Source organism: Zonotrichia leucophrys, chromosome 7, assembly GCF_028769735.1.
Source record: "Zonotrichia leucophrys gambelii isolate GWCS_2022_RI chromosome 7, RI_Zleu_2.0, whole genome shotgun sequence".
NCBI classification, from domain to species: Eukaryota; Metazoa; Chordata; class Aves; order Passeriformes; family Passerellidae; genus Zonotrichia; species Zonotrichia leucophrys.
The window spans coordinates 10,472,233-10,496,996 of NC_088177.1; the positions used below are offsets into that span (position 1 = coordinate 10,472,233).

General features: G+C 44.3%; 1 protein-coding gene across 1 annotated transcript in view; it reads left to right on the forward strand.

Moving 5' to 3' along the window:
• Positions 1–24,764, forward strand: part of ABCA12 (ATP binding cassette subfamily A member 12) — a 68,046-nt gene that overhangs the window by 20,731 nt on the left and 22,551 nt on the right. The window contains exons 15-35 of the mRNA XM_064718417.1: positions 71–244; positions 1,126–1,290; positions 2,301–2,502; positions 3,091–3,230; positions 3,792–3,911; positions 5,023–5,113; positions 6,444–6,623; positions 8,085–8,391; positions 10,982–11,096; positions 12,449–12,778; positions 13,610–13,679; positions 13,781–13,915; positions 14,580–14,735; positions 15,465–15,642; positions 17,113–17,331; positions 17,948–18,144; positions 18,749–18,909; positions 19,647–19,871; positions 20,659–20,797; positions 22,378–22,630; positions 24,286–24,372. Coding sequence (XP_064574487.1) covers positions 71–244; positions 1,126–1,290; positions 2,301–2,502; positions 3,091–3,230; positions 3,792–3,911; positions 5,023–5,113; positions 6,444–6,623; positions 8,085–8,391; positions 10,982–11,096; positions 12,449–12,778; positions 13,610–13,679; positions 13,781–13,915; positions 14,580–14,735; positions 15,465–15,642; positions 17,113–17,331; positions 17,948–18,144; positions 18,749–18,909; positions 19,647–19,871; positions 20,659–20,797; positions 22,378–22,630; positions 24,286–24,372 — 3,644 coding nt within the window. The remainder of the gene's footprint in view (positions 1–70; positions 245–1,125; positions 1,291–2,300; positions 2,503–3,090; positions 3,231–3,791; positions 3,912–5,022; positions 5,114–6,443; positions 6,624–8,084; positions 8,392–10,981; positions 11,097–12,448; positions 12,779–13,609; positions 13,680–13,780; positions 13,916–14,579; positions 14,736–15,464; positions 15,643–17,112; positions 17,332–17,947; positions 18,145–18,748; positions 18,910–19,646; positions 19,872–20,658; positions 20,798–22,377; positions 22,631–24,285; positions 24,373–24,764) is intronic.

Below are 24,764 nucleotides of genomic sequence, written 5' to 3' on the forward strand. Positions count from 1 at the left end.
GATTAACCCAGGCATGGTGGAGTGTGCAGTACACCTTTAATAATTCTCTTTTCCCTTTGTGCACACCCAGCTCCTCTCTCAGCTGCTGCAGCTGGAGTCCTGCAGTGCCCACCCCACTGACCCACAGCTGCAGGTGGTGCTGCAGGAGCTGTGCAGCCTCCCTGTGCCAGAGAGGACTCGCAGGACCTACCTCCTTGGGGTCACCCTGCTGAGACACTTGGACATTTACAATTTCTTGTACAAGGTTAGTGCTGGATTTTTGGAGTGTTTTCTGCATGCCCTGGCTGAAAGGTTATAAAATATCATTGCAGTGGCCAGAAGCTACACTGATTTACACAAGCCAAAGATCAGGCTTTGCTCATGCAGTAAGTTTTATTGCATATCCATGCTGTGACAGCGTGGATATAAATGAGAATCCCAGCTGGTGTAAAGCAGCAAACCTCATTTAAAGGCACTGGACCTACTCTAAATGCCTCCCTATCTGCTAGTATCCTTTATGTGCTGTCACAACCTTTTGAACACTCCCAGCTGACTCAAAAATGAGCTAAATTTTTTGATGCCTTGAAAAGGGAAGCCCTGGAAAAAGTCCTGTAAGATATCTTTTCCCTATCTATTTGGAACTAAAAGTTACTAAATTATTCAAATTTCCACCCCCCACCCCCAGCTATAGCAACAGCATCTAAGAAAACATTCATGAAGAAGTGAATAGTGAGCATGTATTTAAAAATACAGGAGTGATCCTGGGCAAAAAAAAAGTTGTTGAGTGATAATGCCAATGAATTTGGGCTCAGGTCAAAAGTCACTCGTGGTGTTTGACACCTGTGCTCTGTGAAATGGGAGATTTGGTCATATCCCAGCCAGTACATGACACATATTTCCCAACTGTAGTTTGGAAATACACTGTTAGATTATGTAATGTTCAGGTGAATGGTTTGCAAAAGTGCTTGGGGGATTTAGGAATAATAATCCCATTCATTTCCCATGGGACACCCACTCTGTAAAACCTCCTTGCAGTTTTGAAAATCCCACAGTGCTCATGTTTGAGTTAACACAATATGGGCGTGTGCATGCCTGTGCATGCAGATTCCTGCTCATCATAATTGATTTCCTTCCTGCCTCTTGCAGATGTTTTTCCCTAAGGAACTTCAGAAACCCATGGACAAGATGTTAGGCCTTCTGACAAAAATGAAATATTTCAGACACCAGGTTGAATCTGGCATTGATCCATTGCTACAAGCTATTCATTCCCTGAAAAAGCTCCGACAGTCCAGGAAAATGCCACTGACTAAGGTATGTGTAGCCTGCATGTGCTTTTGAGGCAAAATACCACTGAAATGGTTTCCACAATCATTTCCTACCCTAGAAGCCACAGGTGCATTAAACATAGATTCCTTTTCAAAGCAACAGTGTTCTGAGGAAAAGCTCTATCAAACTTATCTCTGGAAGTGCTCAAGGCCAGGCTGGATGGGGCTTCTGGCAGGTGTCCCTGCCCATGGCAGGAGGTTGGAATGAGATGAGCTTTGTGGGCTCTTCCAACCCAATCCATTCTGTGAGTCTGTGTTGCCTTCCTGGGGGAGTTTTGATTTGGAGCAGTGGGACCATCATGTGCTCATGAGTGGGGGGGGAACACTTGGAGCAAGAATGCCTTAAAGGAGAGAGGATTTGCAGCAAAATACTGGTAGGATCAGCTGGAGAACTGCTCACTAAAGGCAAACCCACCAAAGTCAGCAGCAAAAAACTGCCTTAGCTTTAGTGTGCATTAGATCACACCCAAAGCCTCAGAGTGCCCAAAACATTCAGTACAAACCCATTACTGCTCTGACAGCTGCAGTAACTCCAGGGTGCTCTGCCTTCATCCAGCACAGTGCCCAATCCATCTCTGATCCATGGTCCAGGAGAGCACAAGTGACAGGAATTGTCCCTGGTCATCATTCTGCCTGCACATTGCAGAGCCACGTGCAGCCATGGGCTGGATGGGGACAGTGATGTGCACATCCATGTGACAAATGTGTGTTGTAACCCAGGTGTGTGAATGTCACCAGGCACACATGATAGGGAATTTCTCTGCACACATTGGAGGCTCTTCCTACATTGGTTGTCATACCTGGAAATAAATGTGCCACCTCTGTCATAACAAAAAATACATGATTTCCATAGAAAGTTCCTATTTTGGTAAATGCAAACCTGTCATAAGAAAGCAGTATAAAAATGTTCAGTGCTTTCCTTCTCATTCTGTTATTTCTCTCCAAGTGGGGTGCTTTCAGTGTGCAGGATTTATTTGTGTTTTGTCTTTTCTGCAGGCATTATTTAAACCAAACAACTCTGGGATAACACATGGCACTTTTAAATCCATGTCAAAAATCCTCTGCAACCAGGAGATCACGCCCTTGTTTTTTGAGTCTTTGCTTCCAGACTTTGGAGACCCTGTAAGCAACAGTTCTCATGCAAGGGATGTCTATGTCCAAAAGCTGATGAGGAAATATGGGATTCCTCAGGATTCCAGTAAGTCTGGCTTTTCCCTAGGGCACAAACGTTTCAGAGCTGAACTCTGCTATTTCCAGACAGATCTAGTGCTGAGCTATTCTCCATATGTCTCTGAGGGCTGTAAGTGCTCATTATTTATGGTAGCTGAAGATCTGCACTGCCCTAATTATTGGTGGTTTATTTCCATAAATGTTCAAAGGGAAAACTGCCTGTGCAGCAGAGCAGTGCTTGACACTGCACTGTCTCCCATTTGTTGATGATCTGGTCCTAGGGCTCGACAGGTCACTGCTTTTTCTTGATGTGTAGTTTTCCTGACTGTACTGACATTATTAGCTCCTCTGAGTTCACAAAACTCCATTTAACCTTCAAGCAGATAATGTTGGCTCCAACAGAGAGACTCTTGTTGTCTTGAGTTCAGCAACAGGAGATCTTGGGGGTGGATTGCTTTTGTCAGGATGCATTAGATCAGTCAGTGAAGAGGGCCCTGAAGTCATTCACTGGCCACAGCAACAAACTGGGCAGATGGGAGAAAAAACACACTGGCAGCTTTCTTGTGTCTGGTCTGTTTGTTCTCTGTGTAATTTGCTTGTTTTTCTCCCCTTGCAGCCCCATTTTGCTTATCCTTTTACCTGGACCTGGTCAAGACCCCCACCGGAGCTTTGATTTGGTCTTTCTTAAAACCAATGGTGCTTGGGAAGATCCTTTTCACACCAGACACCCCAGAAACTCGAGCAATCATGGGAAAGGTATGGCTCTGCTCCAGGTCATCTGCATACACCCACTGCACAGGGCTGTAATTTATCTAGCACGGGCTTGTTTCCCTGGGAAGCAGAGGGCTGCTTTCTCACTGTTTGGAGTATTCATCTTATTATATTTCCCTACTTGCCTTGCTGGCCATATGAGTCATCTTTTGTCTTTGATTGAATCTTCCTTCCAGAAGCTGCTGTTGGTCTAATATTTACAGGACAATTGTTTAAGGCCTCCAGCTTATCAAGCTTCACCCCCATATTTTCAGGCAGTAAGAGAGATGTGTCTCCCAGGACAAATGCTGTAACCAGTGCTTGTTCACAGGCAGACCAGAGGCAGAAGGAAAGCAGATATTCAAGACATACCCTAAATATAATATTTTTCAGTACTTAAATAAATCCAGTGTGTTAAGGAGTATTTTGCCAAACAATGAGAGTATGCTAGGAAAAATCATAAGGAAAAGAAATGTGGTCTCAACTGTTTTATTGATTTATTTATTGGTTAAAATCTGTAAGGTAATGAATAAATTAATCCTTTTATGTTGTGGGCTTCTTTTGTAGTCAAATGCAACCCTGGAGCAGATGGCTGAGTTAGCCCTGAAGTCCCAGGAGTGGCTGGACCAGTCTCCTGTCATCCTGAATTCACTGACTAAGTTAAACCAGACAGTTCCAATGATCAAGGTATGACTTCCTACCTGCCCTCTGCCTCTTGCCAGGAGGGAATCTGTTCACTGAAGTAAACTGGGGTTCCAGGGACATCTTAGGTCAGCTGGGGAGACCCCTCTCAGGGTGTCCTGGACCTCACAGTTTCTGCCTGTTCCTTAACAGAGATGCTCCTGCCTCACCTTTCCCTGCAAATTCTCTTTCTCAAATGAACTGTTTGTAATATGCTCCCTGACCCTGGCTGTGCTGGGGCCTGCTGGAGGGCTAAGATGAGCAGGGAACACTCTTCAGTTTGTAAATTAACTTTCTGCTTGATGGACTGATCCAGCCAGCCAAGACCAGGCAAGAAATGAATTTTTCAGAGAATGAAACAGTATCTATAATAAGCATGTAGTTCTGGCTACACACATAAGAGCTGGAAGATGTTTTGTACTTCAGTGAATGTAAATAAAATTTCTTTTTCCCCCTCCTAAGAAAGCTTGCCTGGATACAGAAAGCAGTAGACTGTAATATTACACACACTTGTTTCCCATTCTCTGTAGTAAAAATTGTCTCCTTTTCTTACAAAAATGAGATCCCTGGAAGCCAAAAGCATTAGCAGTTAATTTTAGGGGCTGGAATTCATTCTAATTTCCATGGCACCAAGAGAAAATCCAGAGTGGAATATGCAAAAGTGAAATGAAATGCTCTCTGCTGATTGCAGTCATTGGTGGAATAATGAAATATTCAGCCAAACAAAAACCTGTGCTGATCTCCAAGTGAAGTTTTGGTTGCCTGTGCATTGGGCACTGGCTGTGTTCACAGGACTTAAAACAGACACAAGGGAAATTTACTTCTAGAATAACTAAAATCATCCATGATTTTTTTGATGGGACTCCAGTGCCTGGTGGAGACTCAGTGGGCATCCTTTCTTGACTCAGAGAAGCACTGACTTGGATTTAGGGAGCTTTCTATGACGTTCCCATTGCTGGCATTTCCCCATCCTGATGCAGAGTGAAGGGAGTAGGGAGGGGACAGTGCAAATACCCAGTGAAGGCAGCTGCTCTGTGGTGGTTTGGAATTGCACAGTGGGTGAACTCAAGGAGCTTCTGGTCAAACTGATGCTTTGTCTTTGTCTGCTTATTGGTAGAACGCCCTGCAGAATCCCTTTGTGCAGGTTTTTATCAAGCTGATGGTGGATCTGGACGCAACTGAGCTCCTGAGTCAGATAAATGAGCTGGGTGAGTGTGTCCACGATGTGCTGCCCTCTTCCTTACTTGTACTTCAGGCCTGGGAGCTCCAGGTTCAGCCAGCTGCAGCCATCCCATAGTCTGCTCTGCTCTGGCCCGTGCTGGAGGCTCCAGGGCAAGGCAATCCCAGTGATGCAGGAATCTTGCAGGGAAAAGGCTCTTAGAGAGCAGAGTGCTGGTGTGGAGATGTTTCCCCTGGGTGTTGTGGGTGCCGGGACGGGAGCTTTGCCGCGGTGTGTGGCCACTGGAGGACACTGTTTAGCCGTAATTATGGCTTCAAATGAGCTGCCTGGGACTCGGCTGGAAAATGTTGTGGAGAGCTCCCTTGCATTGCAGCGAGGTTCAGATCAGAACTTCTCCAGAGCAGAAGAGCCAGGGATCACATAAATGTACCCAGGCTGATGGAGCCAGGGGCATCAATACAGGAGATGCTCTGCTGCAGTTTGGTGGGTGTGCAAGGCCCTCCAAGGTGGCATTTGGAGCTGTGCACTGTGAGAATCACCAGTAACAGTGGGGTTGGTACATCCCTGTGAGTCCATGGGGATCCCAGTCCCTTCCTGCCAGCCTTGCTGTCCCTACCTGCTGTGGCAGTGAGTGGCCAGGCATGTCACCATGAATCCGGACTGTGGCAGCAAACCCAGCAGCAGCCAAGAGTCATTATGGTCTGTTGCAGTCATTTACATGCAATTGGTGCTGACCCCTGTGTTATTCATGAGCAGCAGCTCCTGCCTTAGCTCCCCATAAAGCCACGGAGCCTGCAGCAGCTGTTCCATATTAGTTACCTTGCATTATGCAGCCACCTTTGAAACCTGCTGGCAAACAGCAGCATCTTTATTAACTGCAGCATCAGGTTGAGTCCACACATCAGCACAGCATTCACAGCTCTGCCTTGATGTGCCTGGATAAAGCATGTCCTCCCCTGAGACACAGCAGCTCAAAAGGAGAGTTGATTACCTCCTAAACCAGAGGGTGTGGAAGGAATGGGGAAACAATGCACCACGTGCATGTCTAAAGCCCCAGCAGGTTAGTGGGGACTTGTGATTTGGGATGGCTGTCACATCCCATTGCTGGCATCCTCCCAAAGGCAAGCTCACGAGCATATTACAAATGATTAACATAAAAACTGGGTCAACAGCATGCCTCCATTGCATTGCTGAGTGCAGAAATGTATTTCACACTGCATATTTAGCAGGATGCCTTTTCGTTTGTTTTCTTTCCTCCTTTCTGGTGTCATCAGCAGCGTGAAGGAGTGGAAAGATGGAGTGGGATTTCTGCTGGGTGTAGTGATGCTGGAGGGGTTGTTTGTGGGGTTTTTCCCTAGATGACATCCGGCTGGAGCTGCAGAACAACGCTGATGTTGTTGAGCAGCTGAACACTTTGGCTGCCCTGGCTGTGAACGTCTCGTCCTGCGTCTCCTTCAACCGCATCCGGCCAGTGCAGGACTTGGACGAGATGGAAGCGGTGGCTAAGGAGCTCTTCCTGAAGAACGAGCTGTTTGCAAGTATGTGACACTCCCAAATCCCTCTGACAGTTAAATTCTGCCTGATAGAGTGTGAGAATGCAGCATAAAATATTTGGCTTTTCACCAGCAGCTGTTGTGGTCACAGCTCCCACCACGCTGCAGTTGATTTGGAGCAGCTGTGTGTGGGACCTTTTCATTGCTCCTCTTCCCTTACACCTCCCCTGTCTGTGGTCAGCTGGTGATTCCTCTTGGTTAATTCTCAATTTGAATAAAATCCCACTGCCCCAAGGTGATCTTTGAGCAGTCTGAAAGGAAATGGCTGCAATGGGAAAAGGTGCTTTAATCAAGAAAGGTATCGCAGAATCATTCAGGTTGGGAAAGACCTTTAAGATCCTCAAGTCCAAATATGAGACAATTCAATTTATTAGAAAGTCATAAAGCACTTGAGATATTCCAGCCAAAGACCATAATGGTGTACTGTGTCTTCTAAGTCACACTTTTCACATTTGTGGGATTGGATTGTGGGATCAGACAACAGGGAGGGATCGAGGTACAGGACTTGGATGAGATGGAAGCGGTGGCTAAGGAGCTCTTCCTGAAGAATGAGCTGTTTGCAAGTATGTGACACTCCCAAATCCCCCTGACAGTTAAATTCTGCCTGATAGAGTGTGGGAATGCAGCATAAAATATTTGGCTTTTCACCAGCAGCTGCTGTGGTCACAGCTCCCACCACGCTGCAGTTGATTTGGAGCAGGTGTGTGTGGGACCTGCACATTGAGACCTCCTTTTCATAGCTCCTCTTCCCTTACACCTGCCCTGTCTGTGGTCAGCTGGTGATTCCTCTTGGTTAATTCTCAATTTGAATAAAATCCCACTGGCCCAAGGTGATCTTTGTGCAGCCATTTCCTTTCAAGCTGCTCTGGGAAAAGGTGCTTTAATCAAGAAAGGTATCGCAGAATCATTCAGGTTGGGAAAGACCTTTAGGATCCTCAAGTCCAAATATGAGACAATTCAATTTATTAGAAGGTCATAAATCACTTGAGGTATTCCAGCCAAGCACCATAATGGTGTACTGGGTCTTCTAAGTCACACTTTTCACATTTGTGGGATTGGATTGTGGGATCAGACTGCAGAGAGGGGTAGAGGGAGCAGAAAATAGGAACTTATATTTGTATCATTAATACATCTTAATATTTAAAGATTAGATCCACTCATAAATCCTGTGACCTGTTTGGTTTGATACTTCATAATTGAGGGGTAGATAGAAGCTTCTGCTTCTCTTGGAACTTCAAACCTTGGTAATATTTGTCCTTTTCCATAGTAGCAGCTTTCTTCTCTGTTTATCCTCCATTCTATCACATGTTTTATATATGGAATAATCAGGAAAAATGTTCTGGATAGAAAAATTTCTGTGAAGAAGCCTTGTAAAAAAGAGGAGTTTCTACATATCTGTGTGTGCTGTCAGCTCCAAAGGAAATCCTTTTCCCTTTCTTTTCCCAGGTATCATTTTCAAGCTGCCTCCAAGGCCTGGCCAGTCAGTTCCTGGGGGCCTGTCCCTCCCTCCTGTGCTCAACTACACCATCAGGATGAGCAGCAGGATCACCCAAACCACCAACAGGATCCGCGAGCGCATCTGGACCGTGGGCCCGCACAACTCCACCTCCCAGAGCCAGATTTACAGCAGGGCCTTCATCTACATCCAGGACAGCATTGAAAGGGCCATCATTGAGCTGCAGACTGGCAAGAAACCTGAGGAAATAGCTGTTCAGGTCCAGGCCATGCCCTACCCCTGCTACAACAAGGATATGTAAGTTTGGGTGGCTTTTGCCTTCATGTTTTGTGTCAACTCATCTTGTCTGACTGGTTGAGTTCACCACTCCTTAATACCATACTCACATAGCATAAAAATAATTCAATTCTGTTCATTTGGGTTTTTTTCTCAAGAAAATAGCCAAAAGAGGGAAATTTTGACTTGAAGATGGTCTGTTTAGTTTGCCTAATCTTTAGTTTTCAGTGTTTTTTTATACCTGGTGTGGTGGTAACTGTAGATTTTGCAGCAGGTAAAACTCCCTGTTTTACTATACATAGTGGGGTTGAGATTTGCCAAAACTTGGTTAAATATGAGTCTTGGCTTGTTCTGCAGGTGTTCACATGCAGACAATGCAGCAGAACTTAGAAAATTTATTTCTGGGGGGGAAAAAAAGGGATGCCTCGGTTTATGAGCTTTACAGTGTCCAAACTGAGTGGAAAACACACAGGGAAGGGATTTCAGGGTCCATCAGGGAGCACTGCAGGATGTTCAGCAGAAGTATTCATAGATGTGAGGATCACTGTGCCCTGACCCTTGGAGCAAAGGGATAGGCTGGACCTAGGAGTTTTTCCTACTGAAAAACCTCCATGCCAACTGCATGAGCCAAAAGATTGTTTGGGAGCTGTAAAATATCATTTTTGAGCCACAGCAGAGCTGTTCATCTCCTGTGTCAGCTGGCACTGAAGAGAGCTGGGCATCTATAACCCCTTCTCAGGACATGTGAGGTACCCAGGAAGCAGGAAGGAAGCATCCAAACCCAATTCTGCAGCAAATTCCTGGGTTATTGCTGAGAGAGAGTTTTGTGCAGTGATTAACTCCTGGGAAAACCACTTGCCTTTGGGTTTCCCTCTGCCCAGCCCAGCTTCAGAGGGAGATGTTTGCTCAATTATTAAAATACCTCAAGGCTTTGGATTTGCATCCAGCAGAAATCATCACAAAATGTCTGCTTATTGATTATTGCACAGTTATTGCACAGTTATCATACTGGAGAGAAGAGGAGGGAGAATATATATATATATATATATAAATTTATGTATTTATATAGTTTTATGTATATTTATATGCATTTTTATATATAGTGCCATTATATATTTATATATTGTCTATAATAATATATATTATATATATATTAATATATAATATATGGTATATAATATATATATTTCAGAGGGATATATAATATATATATTTCAGAGGGAAATGTTTGCTCAATTATTAAAAGACCTCAAGGCTTTGGATTTGCATCCAGCAGAAGTCATCACAAAATATCTGCTTATTGATTATTGCACAGTTATTGCACAGTTATCATACTGGAGAGAAGAGGGGGGAGAATATATGTGTATATATATATATATATTTATTTATTTATTTATTTATAAATTTATGTATTTATATAGTTTTATGTATATTTATATGCATTTTTATATATAGTGCCATTATATATTTATATATTGCATATAATAATATATATTATATATAATAATATATAATATATGGTATATAATATATATTATATATGTTATTTATGTATTATATAGTATATAGTACGTAGTATATTGTATATAGTATATTATATAGTGTATATAAATATATATGATATATTTTATAATATTATATAATATTATATATAATATTATAGAATATTATATATAATATTATAGAATATTATATATATATATAATTTATATATGTTGTTATTTTTATATATATATATAAACCAGTACATAAGGGGTGTTGGGCCATGCTGAATTCTTAGGAGAGCCTTTCCTGGTTCTTTATAAATAAGGATTCATTTGCATGGAAGCATTTCCTAAAATGTTGGTTTTAGGAAATTTTCAGCTTTACAGGGAAAAAAAAGTTTGAAAACAAATGTAATGGTAATTTCTCACTGTTATTGTGCATTAATTCAGGAATAACACTGGTTGTGGGTTTTAAGTCAAGTTTCTAAATTAAGGAGGAAAATGTGAACCCTGCAGATGAAGGGGATCCCCTTCTATAAAAACTTGCTTTCCTAGTCAAAAGGAGAAATTTATTGTTGGCCATGGTATTTGGGTTTTTTTTTTTTTCTCACACAATTGGCACTGGAAGAAGGTTTTAACTAAAATGAGGAGCCAAGAAATGTGCCCTGGGTCTGCCTGTCCTGTGGGGTGGTGGGACAGACCACCTTTGGGAAAACACCCCCATCCAGACTCCAACACAGGAAATATGGCCTGATCATGAAATTTGGCCATTATATCTGAGAATTATGGGATGTTTCCAAATGGAATGCAGCTCATCAGAGAGCCAGGAGATGCCACTGCCCGTGGTGCTTCCTGCTCCTGCCAGTGGTGCTGCTGAGCAAGGAAATCCCTCTGCAACATTAAAAAAAAAAAAAAATATTCTGAGCAGTCAGGAGTTTGATGAATAGAAAGTCCAATGCAATGGCAAAGGAGTCTTTTTTAATAACTATTAATTTTACTCCACATTTTGAAATATAAGCATGTCTTTTCCTGTGCCAGAGTATTGTTCTGAAAAATATATTCTTGTACAAAGCCTTAATCCCCAGAACATTTTGTATTCAGCTGAAGCTTGCTTTTGCCTTTTACAGGTTCTTAACCAGCGTGACCTACTCGCTTCCATTTGCTCTGATGGCTGCCTGGGTGCTGTTTATAGCTGATTTTGTTAAAACACTTGTTCAGGAGAAAGATCTCAGGCTTTATGAGGTACGGGGAAACTTTCTGGGGCGTGCAGAATTATAAACAGATTTTCCTTATTCGTGGTTGGCGTGTCTGATGTGCAATATTAAATGGAGCAAAACAAGCATTAAGGCAAATATTCCAGCTACCTATTGTTTGACCTGCAGTGTGTGAATTCTGACATTATAACCAAGCTCAAAGCCATGGAAATGCAGGGTGTTTGCCCTTCAAGTGGAGAGAATATTGCTTTGCAGTGCTGAACACAGGAAACATGGGCACCTCACAAAATTACAGGGTTTCTGAAGATTTAAAGCTCTCTAAAAATTGACTTTGAGTCATACCTACTGGGGACAAAGACATGAAAAGTGACTTATTTCCTATCCTTGAAGTTATTATACTTAATATTTCAGAAGGTGCTACATATTACATCAGCTCCTCTGAAATGAAGTTCTTCATTCAGGCTGCCTGTTGGAAAAGAAATGACATTGAGACATTGGGAATTTATTAAATTAACTCAGGTTTTCAGTGTGATCACTGTCAACAGAGATGAACAGCAAAGAACTTTTGTCAAACTAAGCCTCAGCAAGCAACAAAAGCTTTGGGCAGATTTGTTTTTTATCCAACACCATGGAAACAAATACTGATTCACCAAAAGCACTTCCAAGAAAGGACACTCTGACCTGTGATGAGATGGGAAATGAATGAACCCCAGGGTGTGCTCCCTGGCAGCTCCCTACTCTAATTTAGACAACCATTTTCACTGTCTCCAAGGACCAGGGCATCACTAATCTTTTTAGCTGTGTTATAATCCACAAGAAAACACCAGCACATGTAGTTTCTTCTGGGTTTATCAATACAAAATTGCAGTTTTATGCAAGTTGCAAATTTGCAAGTTTCTTCTGGGTTTATCAATACAAATTTGCAGTTTTATGCAAGGGGAATTAATTATCAGCTAATATAAATTAATATGTCTTCCTTCTGACCATAGTAATTTAGCTGTTATTTTTTTGTCTTGGGGTTGTGTGAGAAAGGTCTGGTTTCAAAGACATTTGAGAGCTTTTAGGCTTAAGCCACTGGATCTATTATTATTTAAAAAAACAACCAAAAGGCTTTAGAAAACTTAGAAATCTAAGGCAGAAGCTGCTTTGGAGCCTGTGGGCTGTGACATTTGATCCTTGCAGGTCCTCTCTGGGTTGTTCTTTTCCAACAGACTGCTCTGCAAACTGTGGGCATTCCTGAAATGGGAGTGCAGGGTTTGTCCCTGGATAGAATGAGCGTGGTCTGGTTGCAGGCCCTGTCCAGAAGCTGGAAACAGAAATAATTCTTCATTTCTCTGAAATGTCACTTGTGATTGATTTTTTTTGCCTTCCTCTGTGCAGTACATGAAGATGATGGGGGTCAATGCCAGCAGCCATTTCATCGCCTGGTTCATCGAGTGCGCCATCTTCCTCCTGATTACCGTCACCTTCCTCATTGTTGTTCTGAAAGTAGGTGACATCCTTCCCAAAACAGACACAGCCCTGCTGTTCCTGTACCTGATGGACTACAGCCTGTCCATCATAGCCATGAGCTACTTCATCAGTGTTTTCTTCAACAACACCAACATCGCTGCCTTGGTGGGCAGCCTGGTCTACATCCTCACCTTCTTCCCCTTCATCGTGCTGCTCGTCATTGAGAACCACCTGAGCTTCTCTGTCAAGAGCCTCCTGGTGAGTTCTGCTTCTCCTTATGACCAGGCAGTGTGTGGAGGCAGGGAGCTCAGTACATTCCAGCTTTTATTGTACCTCGTGCCTTTCTGAATTCCATCAGCGGGTGGTGACAGGCACGCTAGGAGAGTTGGCCATAGACCTTTTGAAAGACACCTGGAATTAGCTGTGTCCCCTGACTGAAGGCACTTCTTGTGGAATTTTAGTGAATTCCCACCTGCCAGCTGAATCACAGTAGTTTGAGCTATGTGTTTTCATTGCAAAAGAAAATGAGCTGCTTTCACCCACTCTGAAAAACCAGGCTGTCTCAGTGAGGGGTTTGGGTTTGCTCATTGCTGCCTCAAATCATCCCTGGATTCCTGTGTCTCAAATCCCTACACATGGGAGTAGATGTAAAGCCTTGTTTCTTACCAAGGGGCAGAGTAGGTAGGTGTTAGGTTCCAGAAGCCAGACTTGTCGCCAAAATCAGGAAATGACATCCATTAATGCAAGTGGTAAAAGAATTAACCACATGGCTCCATGAGGTAATTCTCAAGCACTGCTGTATTCCAAAAGCCTAAAACAAAGCCCTGTATGAGGGAGGAAGCTGTGTCCAGGGTGTGGATGCAAAAGAAAGTCAAGCCCTAAGGAGACATTTCAGCCTGTCACCAGGTAGCACTTCCCATCACAGGCCTGCTCCAGTGCTCCTTGTGACTGCTGGGGAAAAAACAAACCCAGCACTCATTTTTCTGGCTATTGGAATAACCCAGTGAGGTACCTGATTGCTTGACTGACCTGACTTCTCTTAGAGACTAATTCAAATGTTTCTTGTTTTCAATTTTGTTTATTCCCCAGAGCCTGTTGTCTCCAACTGCCTTCAGTTATGCAAGTCAATACATTGCTCGCTATGAGGCACAGGGCATAGGTGAGTTTGTGGCTGACAGAGCCAGGCTTTGAGCTCTCCTGGGGGTGGTATTTCACTGGCTGAGAGGAGTTCTGATTGTATTTCTCAATTCCTCCCTGCAGGACTGCAGTGGGACAACATGTACAAGTCCCCAATGATTGGAGACAACACTTCCTTTGGCTGGATGTGCTGGCTCATTCTGATAGACTCCTTCATTTACTTCATCCTGGGCTGGTACATAAGGAATGTTTTCCCAGGTAAGGGTGCAGAGCATTGAGGGTGGTGCTGTAGCACCTCTTTTGGGGAACAGTGAACACAGAGCTGGCTGAGGCAGTGAGACAGGGCACACACTCTGTCCCAGACCAAAGGGAGCACAACATTGTGGATGTCTGAGCCTGTTAATGGCACTGAGAGAGAGCACAGCTAGGGAAATTAGGGTTTCTCAGCCTGACAATTGGCTAGGTGGGTCTCCTGAAGAAGCTGAAGCCAAGGACACAGGAGGGTGTCACTGCAGTCTGGTGGGTGAGAGTGGAGCATGTTAGACTGCATTTGTCAGCTGAGTGATTTTGAGCTGTGTTACTTACATCATTTGGTTTCAAAAAGTAATTCCTGCCTTGGGCAAGAGCCAGTACATTTGTCTTTTGCTTTTCTTCCCCACCTAATGAAGCAGTCCACTGGCATACGGAAATCTACCCAGTGGAAAATGTAAAGTTCTCCTGCCCTCCAGCTATGGAGTTACTCAGAATAACAAATTAGTGAGTGCTTCCTATTGTGCCAATCAGAAAAATTCTCTACAAAGTCCTGGTGGTGCATGAACAAATCAAGAAATCTCTGTGAAGTTAATTTTTGCTGTTTGGAGTGCACCCCACCAGTGGCACTTGCTGAGGAACAGATAGCTGAATGAGACTCCTGTTCCTGCAGGTAGATATGGCATGGCTGCTCCCTGGTACTTCCCACTGCTTCCATCTTACTGGATTGAGTACAACAGCTACCTGCCCTTCTGGAATGAGAAACAGAGATGCCTGCTCTTCTCCAAGCTGATGTTGAGGAAAGAAGTCACCCTCCCCAACAAGATATGTATGTGGATGCTGCAAGGGGTAGCAATAATAACTTGTATTTTGGGTAAACAAAGCCAAATTTGTGAAGGGGCACCATACTCAGAAAACGGCATTGATTGTTATTTTGAAGTACAGGAAGAATTGAAAGCTGGTACTCACATCAGTGGAGATCTGGCCCTTAAATTATATTTGCTCTTCCTATTTGTTGTGGAGAGTCAGTACTGATTTTCACACTCTTATTTGTGTGTGTTGTAGTTGGGCAGTTACCTTCCATGCCTGTCTGTCTGTGTAGAAATACACTTTTGTCTGGGCAAGCAAATACAGGTTTCCATTTGGCAAAGGGCATGTGTTCTTCTTTGCTTATCTCTTTAAATATTTAGCCTGTAAAATATTGAGATCACACATAAAATGTTGCTGGTTCCACCTAACTGAAAATAACTCTGTATTTTTGCCTCATGTCCTCTAACTTTCTGTGCTTGTTTAGTATAAATCAAGTTAGGTGCTCTGAAAAACCTAAATATGAGATCTTTCCAGAAGTGATTAATGCCTGTTGTCAGGAGTTATTAGAAGCTTCAGAAGTAGAAAGGAAAAATCCCAGAGAGTTCAAAATGATACACATCTGGTGGCATGTTCTCAGTGTTCCTGGCTGAAAGACACCTGCTTTTCTGTATTTTGGTTTGCTCTGAGATGAGAAAAGTAGCACAAGCACTGCAGTAGCTGTCCCTGACCCTTCTCTTTGGTGTCCAAGGTGCCCCCCACCCTCACGTGGAACCAGAGCCCACCGACCTGCCCTTGGGAGTCTCCCTCCATGGCATAACAAAGGTTTATGGATCCAAAGCTGCCGTGGACAACCTCAGCCTCAACTTCTATGAAGGGAATATCACTTCCCTGCTGGGACACAATGGAGCTGGGAAAACTACAACCATGTGTGTATCCTTTAAAGCAGCTCTTTTTTAGCCTGTGGGGTGTGGTTGGGTCAGCAAGAGGGCAAGTGCAGCAGTGGGAGACTGAGGAAGGTGCTTCACTAGGCCAAATCCCTCCTGTAGCTTCACCTTGCTCATGGATGACCTCAGGAGTTCCTTCATCTGTCAGAATTCTTTAGGTTCTAAAAGGTCCTTTCCTGCTTAGGAACATGCTTTTTAATCTGCTGAGATAGCTGGGATACACAGCACAGCAGCTGTTCAGGGGTTTTGTTCCATGGCCTGGGGTTAGGTTGTTCTGGAACCCGTGGGGAGCTCATGCACACACCAAAGCTGAAGTGATGCCAGCAAGAAAACTTAATAAAGATACACTTCAGCTGTACAGAGCCATGTGTTGGCTGGGCTGGAATGGCAGGGGATTAATGCATTGGCCTTTCAGCCTTGCTGTTTATAAATTATTATTTGACTTGTTAGATAACAGCACTAAAACAGACCTGTAGAACTTGATTTCTCCACTGATATATATGTGCATATCTCTGAAAGGAACATTAAGCTGATAAATAGAAGCCTCAGAAGAGCCAAAATCAGTAAGACAGATGTGTGCTTCACCTCAGCTTATTATCAATTCACCTCATATTCTGTTTGCAAAGTGTAGCAAAGGTGATATGCAGAAAAGTATAAAACCTTCCTGAAACTTACCAGAGGCTTCAAATCCTGAATAAGGTCACAAATTACTGCTTTTAAATGATGGTTTAAAGTCCCAGGAGAGAAGAAAAACTCTGTGAAGGTGAAGGGTGGTCTGAGATGCATCTTCTCCCTTTAGTCCCTGCAGGACAGCACCAAAAATGAGCTGTAATGTGCAAGTAGTTATTCTGAGCAGAGGCAGTTTGACTCAGCTCCTGCATGGTGGGTGATTATTTGCTTGAAGTAGATGAAAGTGCTGCCCACTGTGAGGTGTCTCATGGAGAAGTCCTCTCCCATTTCTCATGAATAATGGCAGTGAAATCAGGTCTGCATGCTCTGCTGGGATTAGGCAGATGAAGAGGAGGTTTTCAGTCCCAGCTGTGGTTACAATATGAGGCCCTGTGGGCACTCCAGGAAATCCTCAGAGAACAAGGAGTCACTGCATTCTGGGAATTCCCAGTAACTGAACTGGAAGTGAGGGCATTCCTGAGTGTGAGGGATATGGGTCTGAGCTAGGGAGAGGGAGGCTGCAGCAGGTAAAAGCAGAGGGGAGGAGTATCCAGCGTGAGCTTGGAGCTTGGCCCTGCAATCCCTCAGAGGGGAGCAAGGATGTTAATTTGCCTCTGCTCTGCCAGAGCCTGGCACACAGTGGGCAGTGGTGTCTGGCTGGAAGGAGTGGGAGGGGACACAAAAAAACCTTGGAAGTGGTGACAGCTACAAAGCCGCATGAAAAAAATTACCCATGGCTTCCTCCTTTTTCTAACTTCCCCTTTCTATTTCTTTTTCCCTCAGATCTATTTTGACTGGGTTGTTCCCTACATCATCTGGCACAATCTTTGTGTATGGCAAAGACATCAGGACTGACCAGGAGGTGATCAGGAAGAACATGGGGGTGTGCATGCAGCACAACGTGCTCTTCAACTACCTCACCACCAAGGAGCACCTGCTGCTCTATGGCTACATCAAAGTCCCTCACTGCAGCAAACAAGAGCTCTACCAAGAAGTGAAGAGGTAGAAAAGTAGCAGGAATGGGGGGGAGGAGGGAGAGAGGGCTGTCAAAATAGTTGTGTGGTGGTGCCAGTGGCCCTGCAAAGCTCAAAATCCTGGATTGGAGGTCTTGTTGCAGCACCAGCTTAGGGTTCAAATGGTGCCTCGCTCTGACTAGAGGAATATATTGATACCTGTGCTGTAAGAAAACAATATCTCTTCTCCAGGGGGTTTACAGGCTGCTGTGGCAATTATTTGGAGATGAATTTATAGGCCTAAGGGGCTACTCCTTGCTGCTTTACAGTTTGCCCTGGGAAGAGATTTAATCAACCAGTCAGAAAGATGATGTTGGCTTTATTGGTTCTGCAGAGAAATGAAGCAGCCAGAACATCCCAGGGAGTTTGGATCTTGGTGTCTCAGTTGATGGGGTTGAGCCTTTAACCTTGACTTGTCAGATGAAAACTTTGAAAACATCCTCAAAAATGTTTTAAATGAAAATCCCAGTGACTGAGCTGCAGGGTGACTCTACACTGTGACCACTCAGCAGAGCAGGATTTCATTTCCAGTTACAGTTTTTTCAGGTATTTTCAGATTCCCTGCTTGAAGGACAACTTTTGGGAGTTTTCCCTCTGTTTTACAGGACTTTGAAGGAGACTGGGCTGTACAGCCATCGGCACAAGCTGGCTGGCACCCTGTCAGGGGGGATGAAGAGGAAGTTATCCATAGCCATTGCTCTGCTGGGAGGATCCCGGGTGGTGATCCTGGATGAGCCAACCACGGGCGTGGATCCGTGCTCCCGGAGGAGTATTTGGGAAATCATCTCCAAGAATAAAAAAGGTACTGTGAGGAGAGGAAATGTTGCCCAGAGACAAAGGTGATGTGTGTCACTTTACAAAGATGCTACCAGTGGATTTGAATTGTGGGTTTTGGAGGCCAGAGAGAAACAAATTTGGAAGACTGGGATTTTGCAGTTCTGGAGGGTCCATCCTGGTTGGTTTCTGTAAATTCAGTGTCATTTAAAAAATAACTTCACCATAGAATACAACTTACAATACTGTAAAATTTGTCTCTCTTGTTGTCTTTCATCCAATTTCATTAATAATTGCCCAAAAATGTAGTTGATTTTCACCTGATACTCTGTGTTCCCTCATCCAATGAGGCTTTCAGCTGTCTCACTGTTGAGATAAGGACAGATCTGACCAGAATGTGATAAAACAAAATTGTTATAAACATTCATTGTGTTCATTTAACAATGTGGACTTTCCATGGGCTGATCCAGAGCAAGGGGAAGCTCTGGAACCTCTACAATTTATATTGATGATATCATTGTGTAGGGAAATACAGAAATTTTTGAGGAAGAAAAGAAAATAACCCAAATCCTTCTAAAATCCAGTTTTGCCATAAAACCAGGTGTCCATTCTGTGGTGACTGTGTTTTCCAGGCAGAACCATCATTCTCTCCACACATCACCTGGATGAAGCAGAAGTGCTGAGCGACCGGATCGCCTTCCTAGAGCATGGAGGGCTCAAGTGCTGTGGCTCACCTTTCTACCTGAAGGAAACCTTTGGGGATGGCTACCACCTGACCCTCACCAAAAAGAAGGTTTGTGTCTGAGCTGGTCCCTGAGCTCCTGGCAGCTCTGTCTCCAAGGGAGTCATCAGGGCTGGTGGAGGGATGTATGGAGAGGAGCTGAGTGATCTCCATGGCCTTGTGAAAGCAGCAATGTCAGGGCTCTGCTTTGGTGAAAAAGAACAGGGTTTCCTTGAAGGTTAAAAGCAAGGGTGCAGAATGTGAGGAATAAAGCAGATGGAAAGAGCCCATCCATAGTGTTTGGCTTGGGCAAAGTGTTCTACTTGCAAGGAGTGGGGAACTCTACTCTTGCTAGCATTTATTGCAGTGCTGTTGGTAGCCCCAGCACCATGAGAGACCAGCCCCTCTTCCAGACTGCTGGCACTGGAGACAGAGAAAGTAAAAACAGACCCATAAGCAAGCCCTGTTTCCCATGGGAAAAAGAGTGAGTTTGGGCTGGCAGCCACGTTAAGGTCTCTGCTGGCCAGGCTTTTTCTCTTTTGTACTACAAACTTCTAGCACTGCAAAGTAGTTGATTCAGCCCAACCTGCTGAGGTTATGGATGGACCAAGATGGGAGACCGTCACACATCCCTTTTTCAAGGGCCAGAAATAATCCACTTTCACCTGCTTTTGATATTTATCCTGTTGGACAGCTGGACTGAGATCACTTACCAATTATGGTCTGAGACAGGATTTGGGCTACATCCTGCAGGAGAAAGGTTGACCTTGCAGCCTTTCAGTGACCAGAGTGTTTTCCTCTTTTTTCAGAACATGATAGAGGAATGTGACACCACAGCAGTGACCTCCTTGATCCAGTCCTATCTCCCAGAGGCTTATCTCAAGGAGGACATTGGTGGAGAGCTGGTTTATGTGCTTCCCCCCTTCAAATCCACGGTGTCAGGAGCCTACCAGGCCCTCCTCAGAGCCCTGGACACCAGCTTGAATGATCTCCACCTGGGTTGCTACGGGATTTCCAACACAACTGTGGAAGAGGTATGAGCTCAGGAGCTGCTGACTTTGCTGGAATATCATGGAGATTAATTTCCCAGCACTGTGTGGCTCTGCTCTCTGGGCACGTTAGGAATTCCATGAGGGATTCAGGCAGGGAGGAAGGGGTTACACTGAGCTACACATGAGTGTGTGGATGCATCTATAAATCTATATATATACTAATGCATTGTCTCACCTGGCTGTGACAGCCTTTTGATGTTTTACCCAGAAAATGAGGCTCTGGAGTTTGACTGAGGAGAAATTAACACAGGCACCTTTCTGCCCGTGGGAAATCTCTGGTCAAATAAACACATTTAATTGCATCAGAAATAAAAAGTAAATGATCAGCAGTGATGACCCGTGTCTTGCAGAGGGGAGCGAGAGAGATTGTTACCTTCCTGCTCAGAATTTCTTAGTTTCTTTTGAGATGTTTTCCTAAAGCAGCAAGAATCAGGTGTACATCGTGTCCCATGTGCCATGACTGCACACTCCCAGCATGGAGGCAGTGGGATTGCCAGGAGCTAGAGGGTGAATATCCCAGGGAAACAGGTTTGACTTTCCACTGCTGCAGCAGAACAGGGACAGGAGATGACAAGGAGTTGGGCAACAATTTTATATGGAAAAAAAAAAGTTAATTTCTCTCACTGAGCACAAAGGGAATAGAAAGAGGATTATTGTACATAACTGCTGCACCAACTACAGCTACAAAGCAGGAGAGTGGATTCTGGTAATTGTTTTGGTAAATGGAGTCATTTGGACAAACTTTCCTTCATATTTTCTTGCTCCATAGGTGTTCCTGAATCTGACAAAAGAGCTGGTGAAGGACCAGCAAGAAGAGGCTGTGCTGCCCCATCAGCTGCCTGGAGTCAGTGGTCACACCGGTGGTGACGAAATGTCTGTGAGCACAGACACCTTCACAGAAAGAGATGGTACTCAGTCACCTAAGGGTTTATTCCAGATTTACTGCACATGCAAACACTGACAGATGGACTGATTTGAGCTCCCTGTCTCCTTTCTTTGTTGAAAGCCACATTTCACCCAGCCAGGAATCACAAAACTTATAAATCACTGGAAGTACAGCACTCATCAGTCCTTTAGATCCCCTGCTTTGGAATAGTCTGAATCAAGGATAAATTACTAAAGGGCTTTTGTTTGCATCTGCCTTCCTTTACATTGATCCAGGTTTTAATCTAATCAATACAGCATGTGGGTGAAAGAGTAAATGTGTACCTCTGAAAGTAATTGCTGTAATAGATGTAGAGGATTATTTCTCCATAACTAGTAGAATTGGAAAGAAACTTAGTGGAAATCCTTTAGTCTGTTGGAAAAGCAGCACAGCTCTGAGCTGAGTCCTCCTTGCTGCTTTTTGCTGTGCCCCAGACATTGCAGTTTAGCAAAGGGGCCTAAGGGAGCAGACAGTGGGGTAAATTCAGAAGAGAACCAAGCTACAGCACTGCCCCTGGGGGTCTGAGACCTCCTAAAGGTGACCCAACCCAAAAATGAGACATACCTGGCTGCAAGGCTTTCTTGGACTAGAAACACTGTTTTGTACTTATAAATATACCATTTATAGTCAGGAAGGCATCCAAGGGACAACACAGAGGTATTTTTGTCCTTCTCAGAGCTGACCTGCACTGTAAATGTTACTGTAAACAGTCACTCATGTAGAAAAGTGTTTTGTTTCACCCTTAAAAAAGGCTGAAAAGTATTTGCTTCATGGTGTATTATACAGGTTAATATTTCATAGAGAAGAATAGCTGGCGCAGGATTTGGCTCTGTTTTTAGTATACCACAAAACCTGTCTATGCAAGAGGCCCAGTGGCTTTTCTTGTTTTCTTATTTCAGGTCTAATTCTATTACTTATTTTTCTGAGGATCTGCTTTTTAAATTATGAAAAATTTCAGCTTGCAAATCTAAAAGAAAAATATGTTTTGCCTGAAAGTTGAAGTGAGTGGGTTGGATGTATATAACTTATTTCATCTGGAAGCCTGTGTTCCTCTTGCAAGGTCTCACACTGAAGGTCACTACATGTACACATTTAAAATTTAACAAAACACTGGTGTTACATGAGCTTATGACTGGAGCCCTGTCCCACACCTGATCTTGTGTTTGCTCCACCTTGATAGTTTGGATTTGCTGTCTGTAAAAGTGTACAGGAAGTGAAACACCCTCCCAGAGTGCTCTACCCATCACTTCCTTGCCTTGTACAAATGCAGAGCCATGACCCAGTGCCATCCTCCAGACCAGCTGCTGATCAGGTCCCATCTCACCATCACCTCCCTGCATTGCACAAATGCAGAGCCATGACCCAGTGCCATCCTTTGTGCCCAGACCAGCTCCTGATCAGGTCCAATCTCCCCATCACCTCCCTGCCTTGCACAAATGCAGAGCCATGACCCAGTGCCATCCTTTGTGCCCAGACCAGCTGCTGATCAGGTCCAATCTCCCCATCACCTCCCTGCCTTGCACAAATGCAGAGCCATGACCCAGTGCCATCCTTTGTGCCCAGACCAGCTGCTGATCAGGTCCAAGAGCCTGCGGGGTTTGCCGCTGCTGCTGAAGAGAACTTCAGCGCTGTTCATCAAGAGGTTCCACCACACCCGGCGGGACGTGCGCGGCTTCATCGCCCAGGTCATCCTCCCCGTGCTCTTTGTGATGGCTGCCATGGGCCTGGGGACACTGAGGACCAAGGAGACCGAGTACCCTGAGCTGCCTCTGTCCCCCTCCCTGTATGGCACAGCTGACCAGGTGGACTTCTTTGGGTGAGTGCTGCTCCTCAGGACCTTGTGATGCCTTGGGAAGGCTGACCTGGAACAGAGAGCAAAGAATTAAAGAGTTAAAGGATAAAGTAGAAATTTATTAAAAGGCCTCAATGAATCCACCTTGGGCAGTGCAAGAACCCAGCCAGGGCTACACCCAAGATGGACCCAAAATGGTCACCAAATGGGCAACTGGTCACAGAGTCTCTCACTTTTATCAGTTCTGCTCCATTTGCATATTGGAGTTAATTGTCCAATTATAGATTTAGCCCATGCAGTCCCATCCTCCTTGTTTTTCTTCTTCAGTCCATGTTGTTTGTGCTCTTGGGCCTGAGATTTGGATCATTTGTCCTTGGTCCCCAGCTAGAGAAGGAATTGTTTTGTCTCCCTACTCTCTGAAGAGAGCTCACCATCCCTTTATATAAAGCTCAGAACTACACACTTAAAGCACACTTAAGCACACTTAAAGAGTATATCTGAAAAATATAAAAGCTAAAACCAGAGACATCAGTTCAGAATGAGCTCTTCAGGGTTATTTCTGAGCACAGCCAGTGTCCTACACATAGGACATGTGGTTATGTTGTGCAGACAACACAGAGAAACCCTGTTCCCAAGGGATCTCTGAGGACATGGCTTGGCTCAGACCAGAAAGCTTCAGAAAAACAACTTCTCAATTGGATTTAACTATGAAATGTCTGAGAAATGTTCTTGGTGTTTCCCACTGGAGTGTTTCAGCCCCATAGTAGCCAAAGGGATTTTCTTAAGGTATACATGCATGTTCCTCCCCCAGTGGGAAATGAGGTACCCAGATCGGTTGCTTCCAACACTACAATTCTGAGATCAAATTCTATCCATCTTGTGAACATTTCCCTCCTCTCTGTTAGCACAGGATGTTCTTTCCTGGTCAGGCCCTGCTGGTCCAAGGCACACAGGCAATTGGAAGAGCATGTGCTTTTCCAGGGTCGTTAGGATGCCACCACTGAATTATGTCATTCTCCTTAAAAATCCTGTTACCAAAACAACTATAATTGGTATCATTTGGTTTTCATGCTGTGAACCTCTTTCCTTCTCCAGTAGTTCTCAGCTCTAAGTCAGAAATACAAAATTTAGCTCTAAATCCACCTGCTGTAGGTGTTCTTCCCAGGATTCCTCACACCTTTCCACTTCAGTCCTGCTGGATGGGGGAATGAGCCAGAGTTGCATGTCTGAGTCCTCTGTTCCTAATATTCCCTGCTTCTCCTTTTGGATCATTGCTGGAGAGCTGGGGCAGAACCAAGGACAATCATCTTGAATGGTCCAAACCAAGTGGATGTCACAGATGAAAGACCTGATTGAGTCAGGGCTGCAAGCAGTGCCTGGAAATTGGAGTAGATTTCCTCCCCCCCCCGCCCCCAGTAAAGAGAAATTTGATTGTCCAAAAGTATCTTGCTTAGATCTAGAGGCAGCAAATCCCTGGAGTGGCTGAGGTGATGAGGGCTCCTTTTAAAGCTGTGTGACTGTCCTCACGTACTGCGTGTCCTTCAGAGCTGCTTCCACAAATACTCAATTATTCAACACCTTAAATCCTGTTTCATTCAAACACAGTTTTTCTCTTCACAGTGGTAGTGGAAATTCTTTGAACCTTCTCCTGTTTTCTGTTTTTCTTTGTTAATTCTTAGGAATTTTAATGAAACCACAGCTGCTTTAGTTTCTTCGATGCTGGCTTTCCCTGGGACGGATAACACGTGCATGAACGAAAGCAATTCGTAAGTGTTGGGGGTTTTTTCCACTTAAACTCCAAACCTGCAAGAGAATTGCCATGACACTATTAGCCATTAGACCTTAATAACCATCTTTGATCATGGGCAGAATCCTCATGCATTGGACTCCTGCATTATGAGGAGTGATAAGGAAGCAGCTTTGGTGGTGGCAGGAAGCCAGGAGGAAAATGAGCAATTCTCCTCTCTGGGAAGTGGTCCTTGCCGCCCCAATAATTCCAATTATAATGTGAGCCCACGCAGCAAGTCCTCAGCACAGGGTTTGTTACCTCTATCTAGAAGCTGTGCCATGAGGGCTGGCTTGTTTTGGGCTTTGCAGGTAAATTCTCAGGCTGGTAAAGCCCTGGGCAGACTTGAATGGTCATGCAGGCAAATATTTA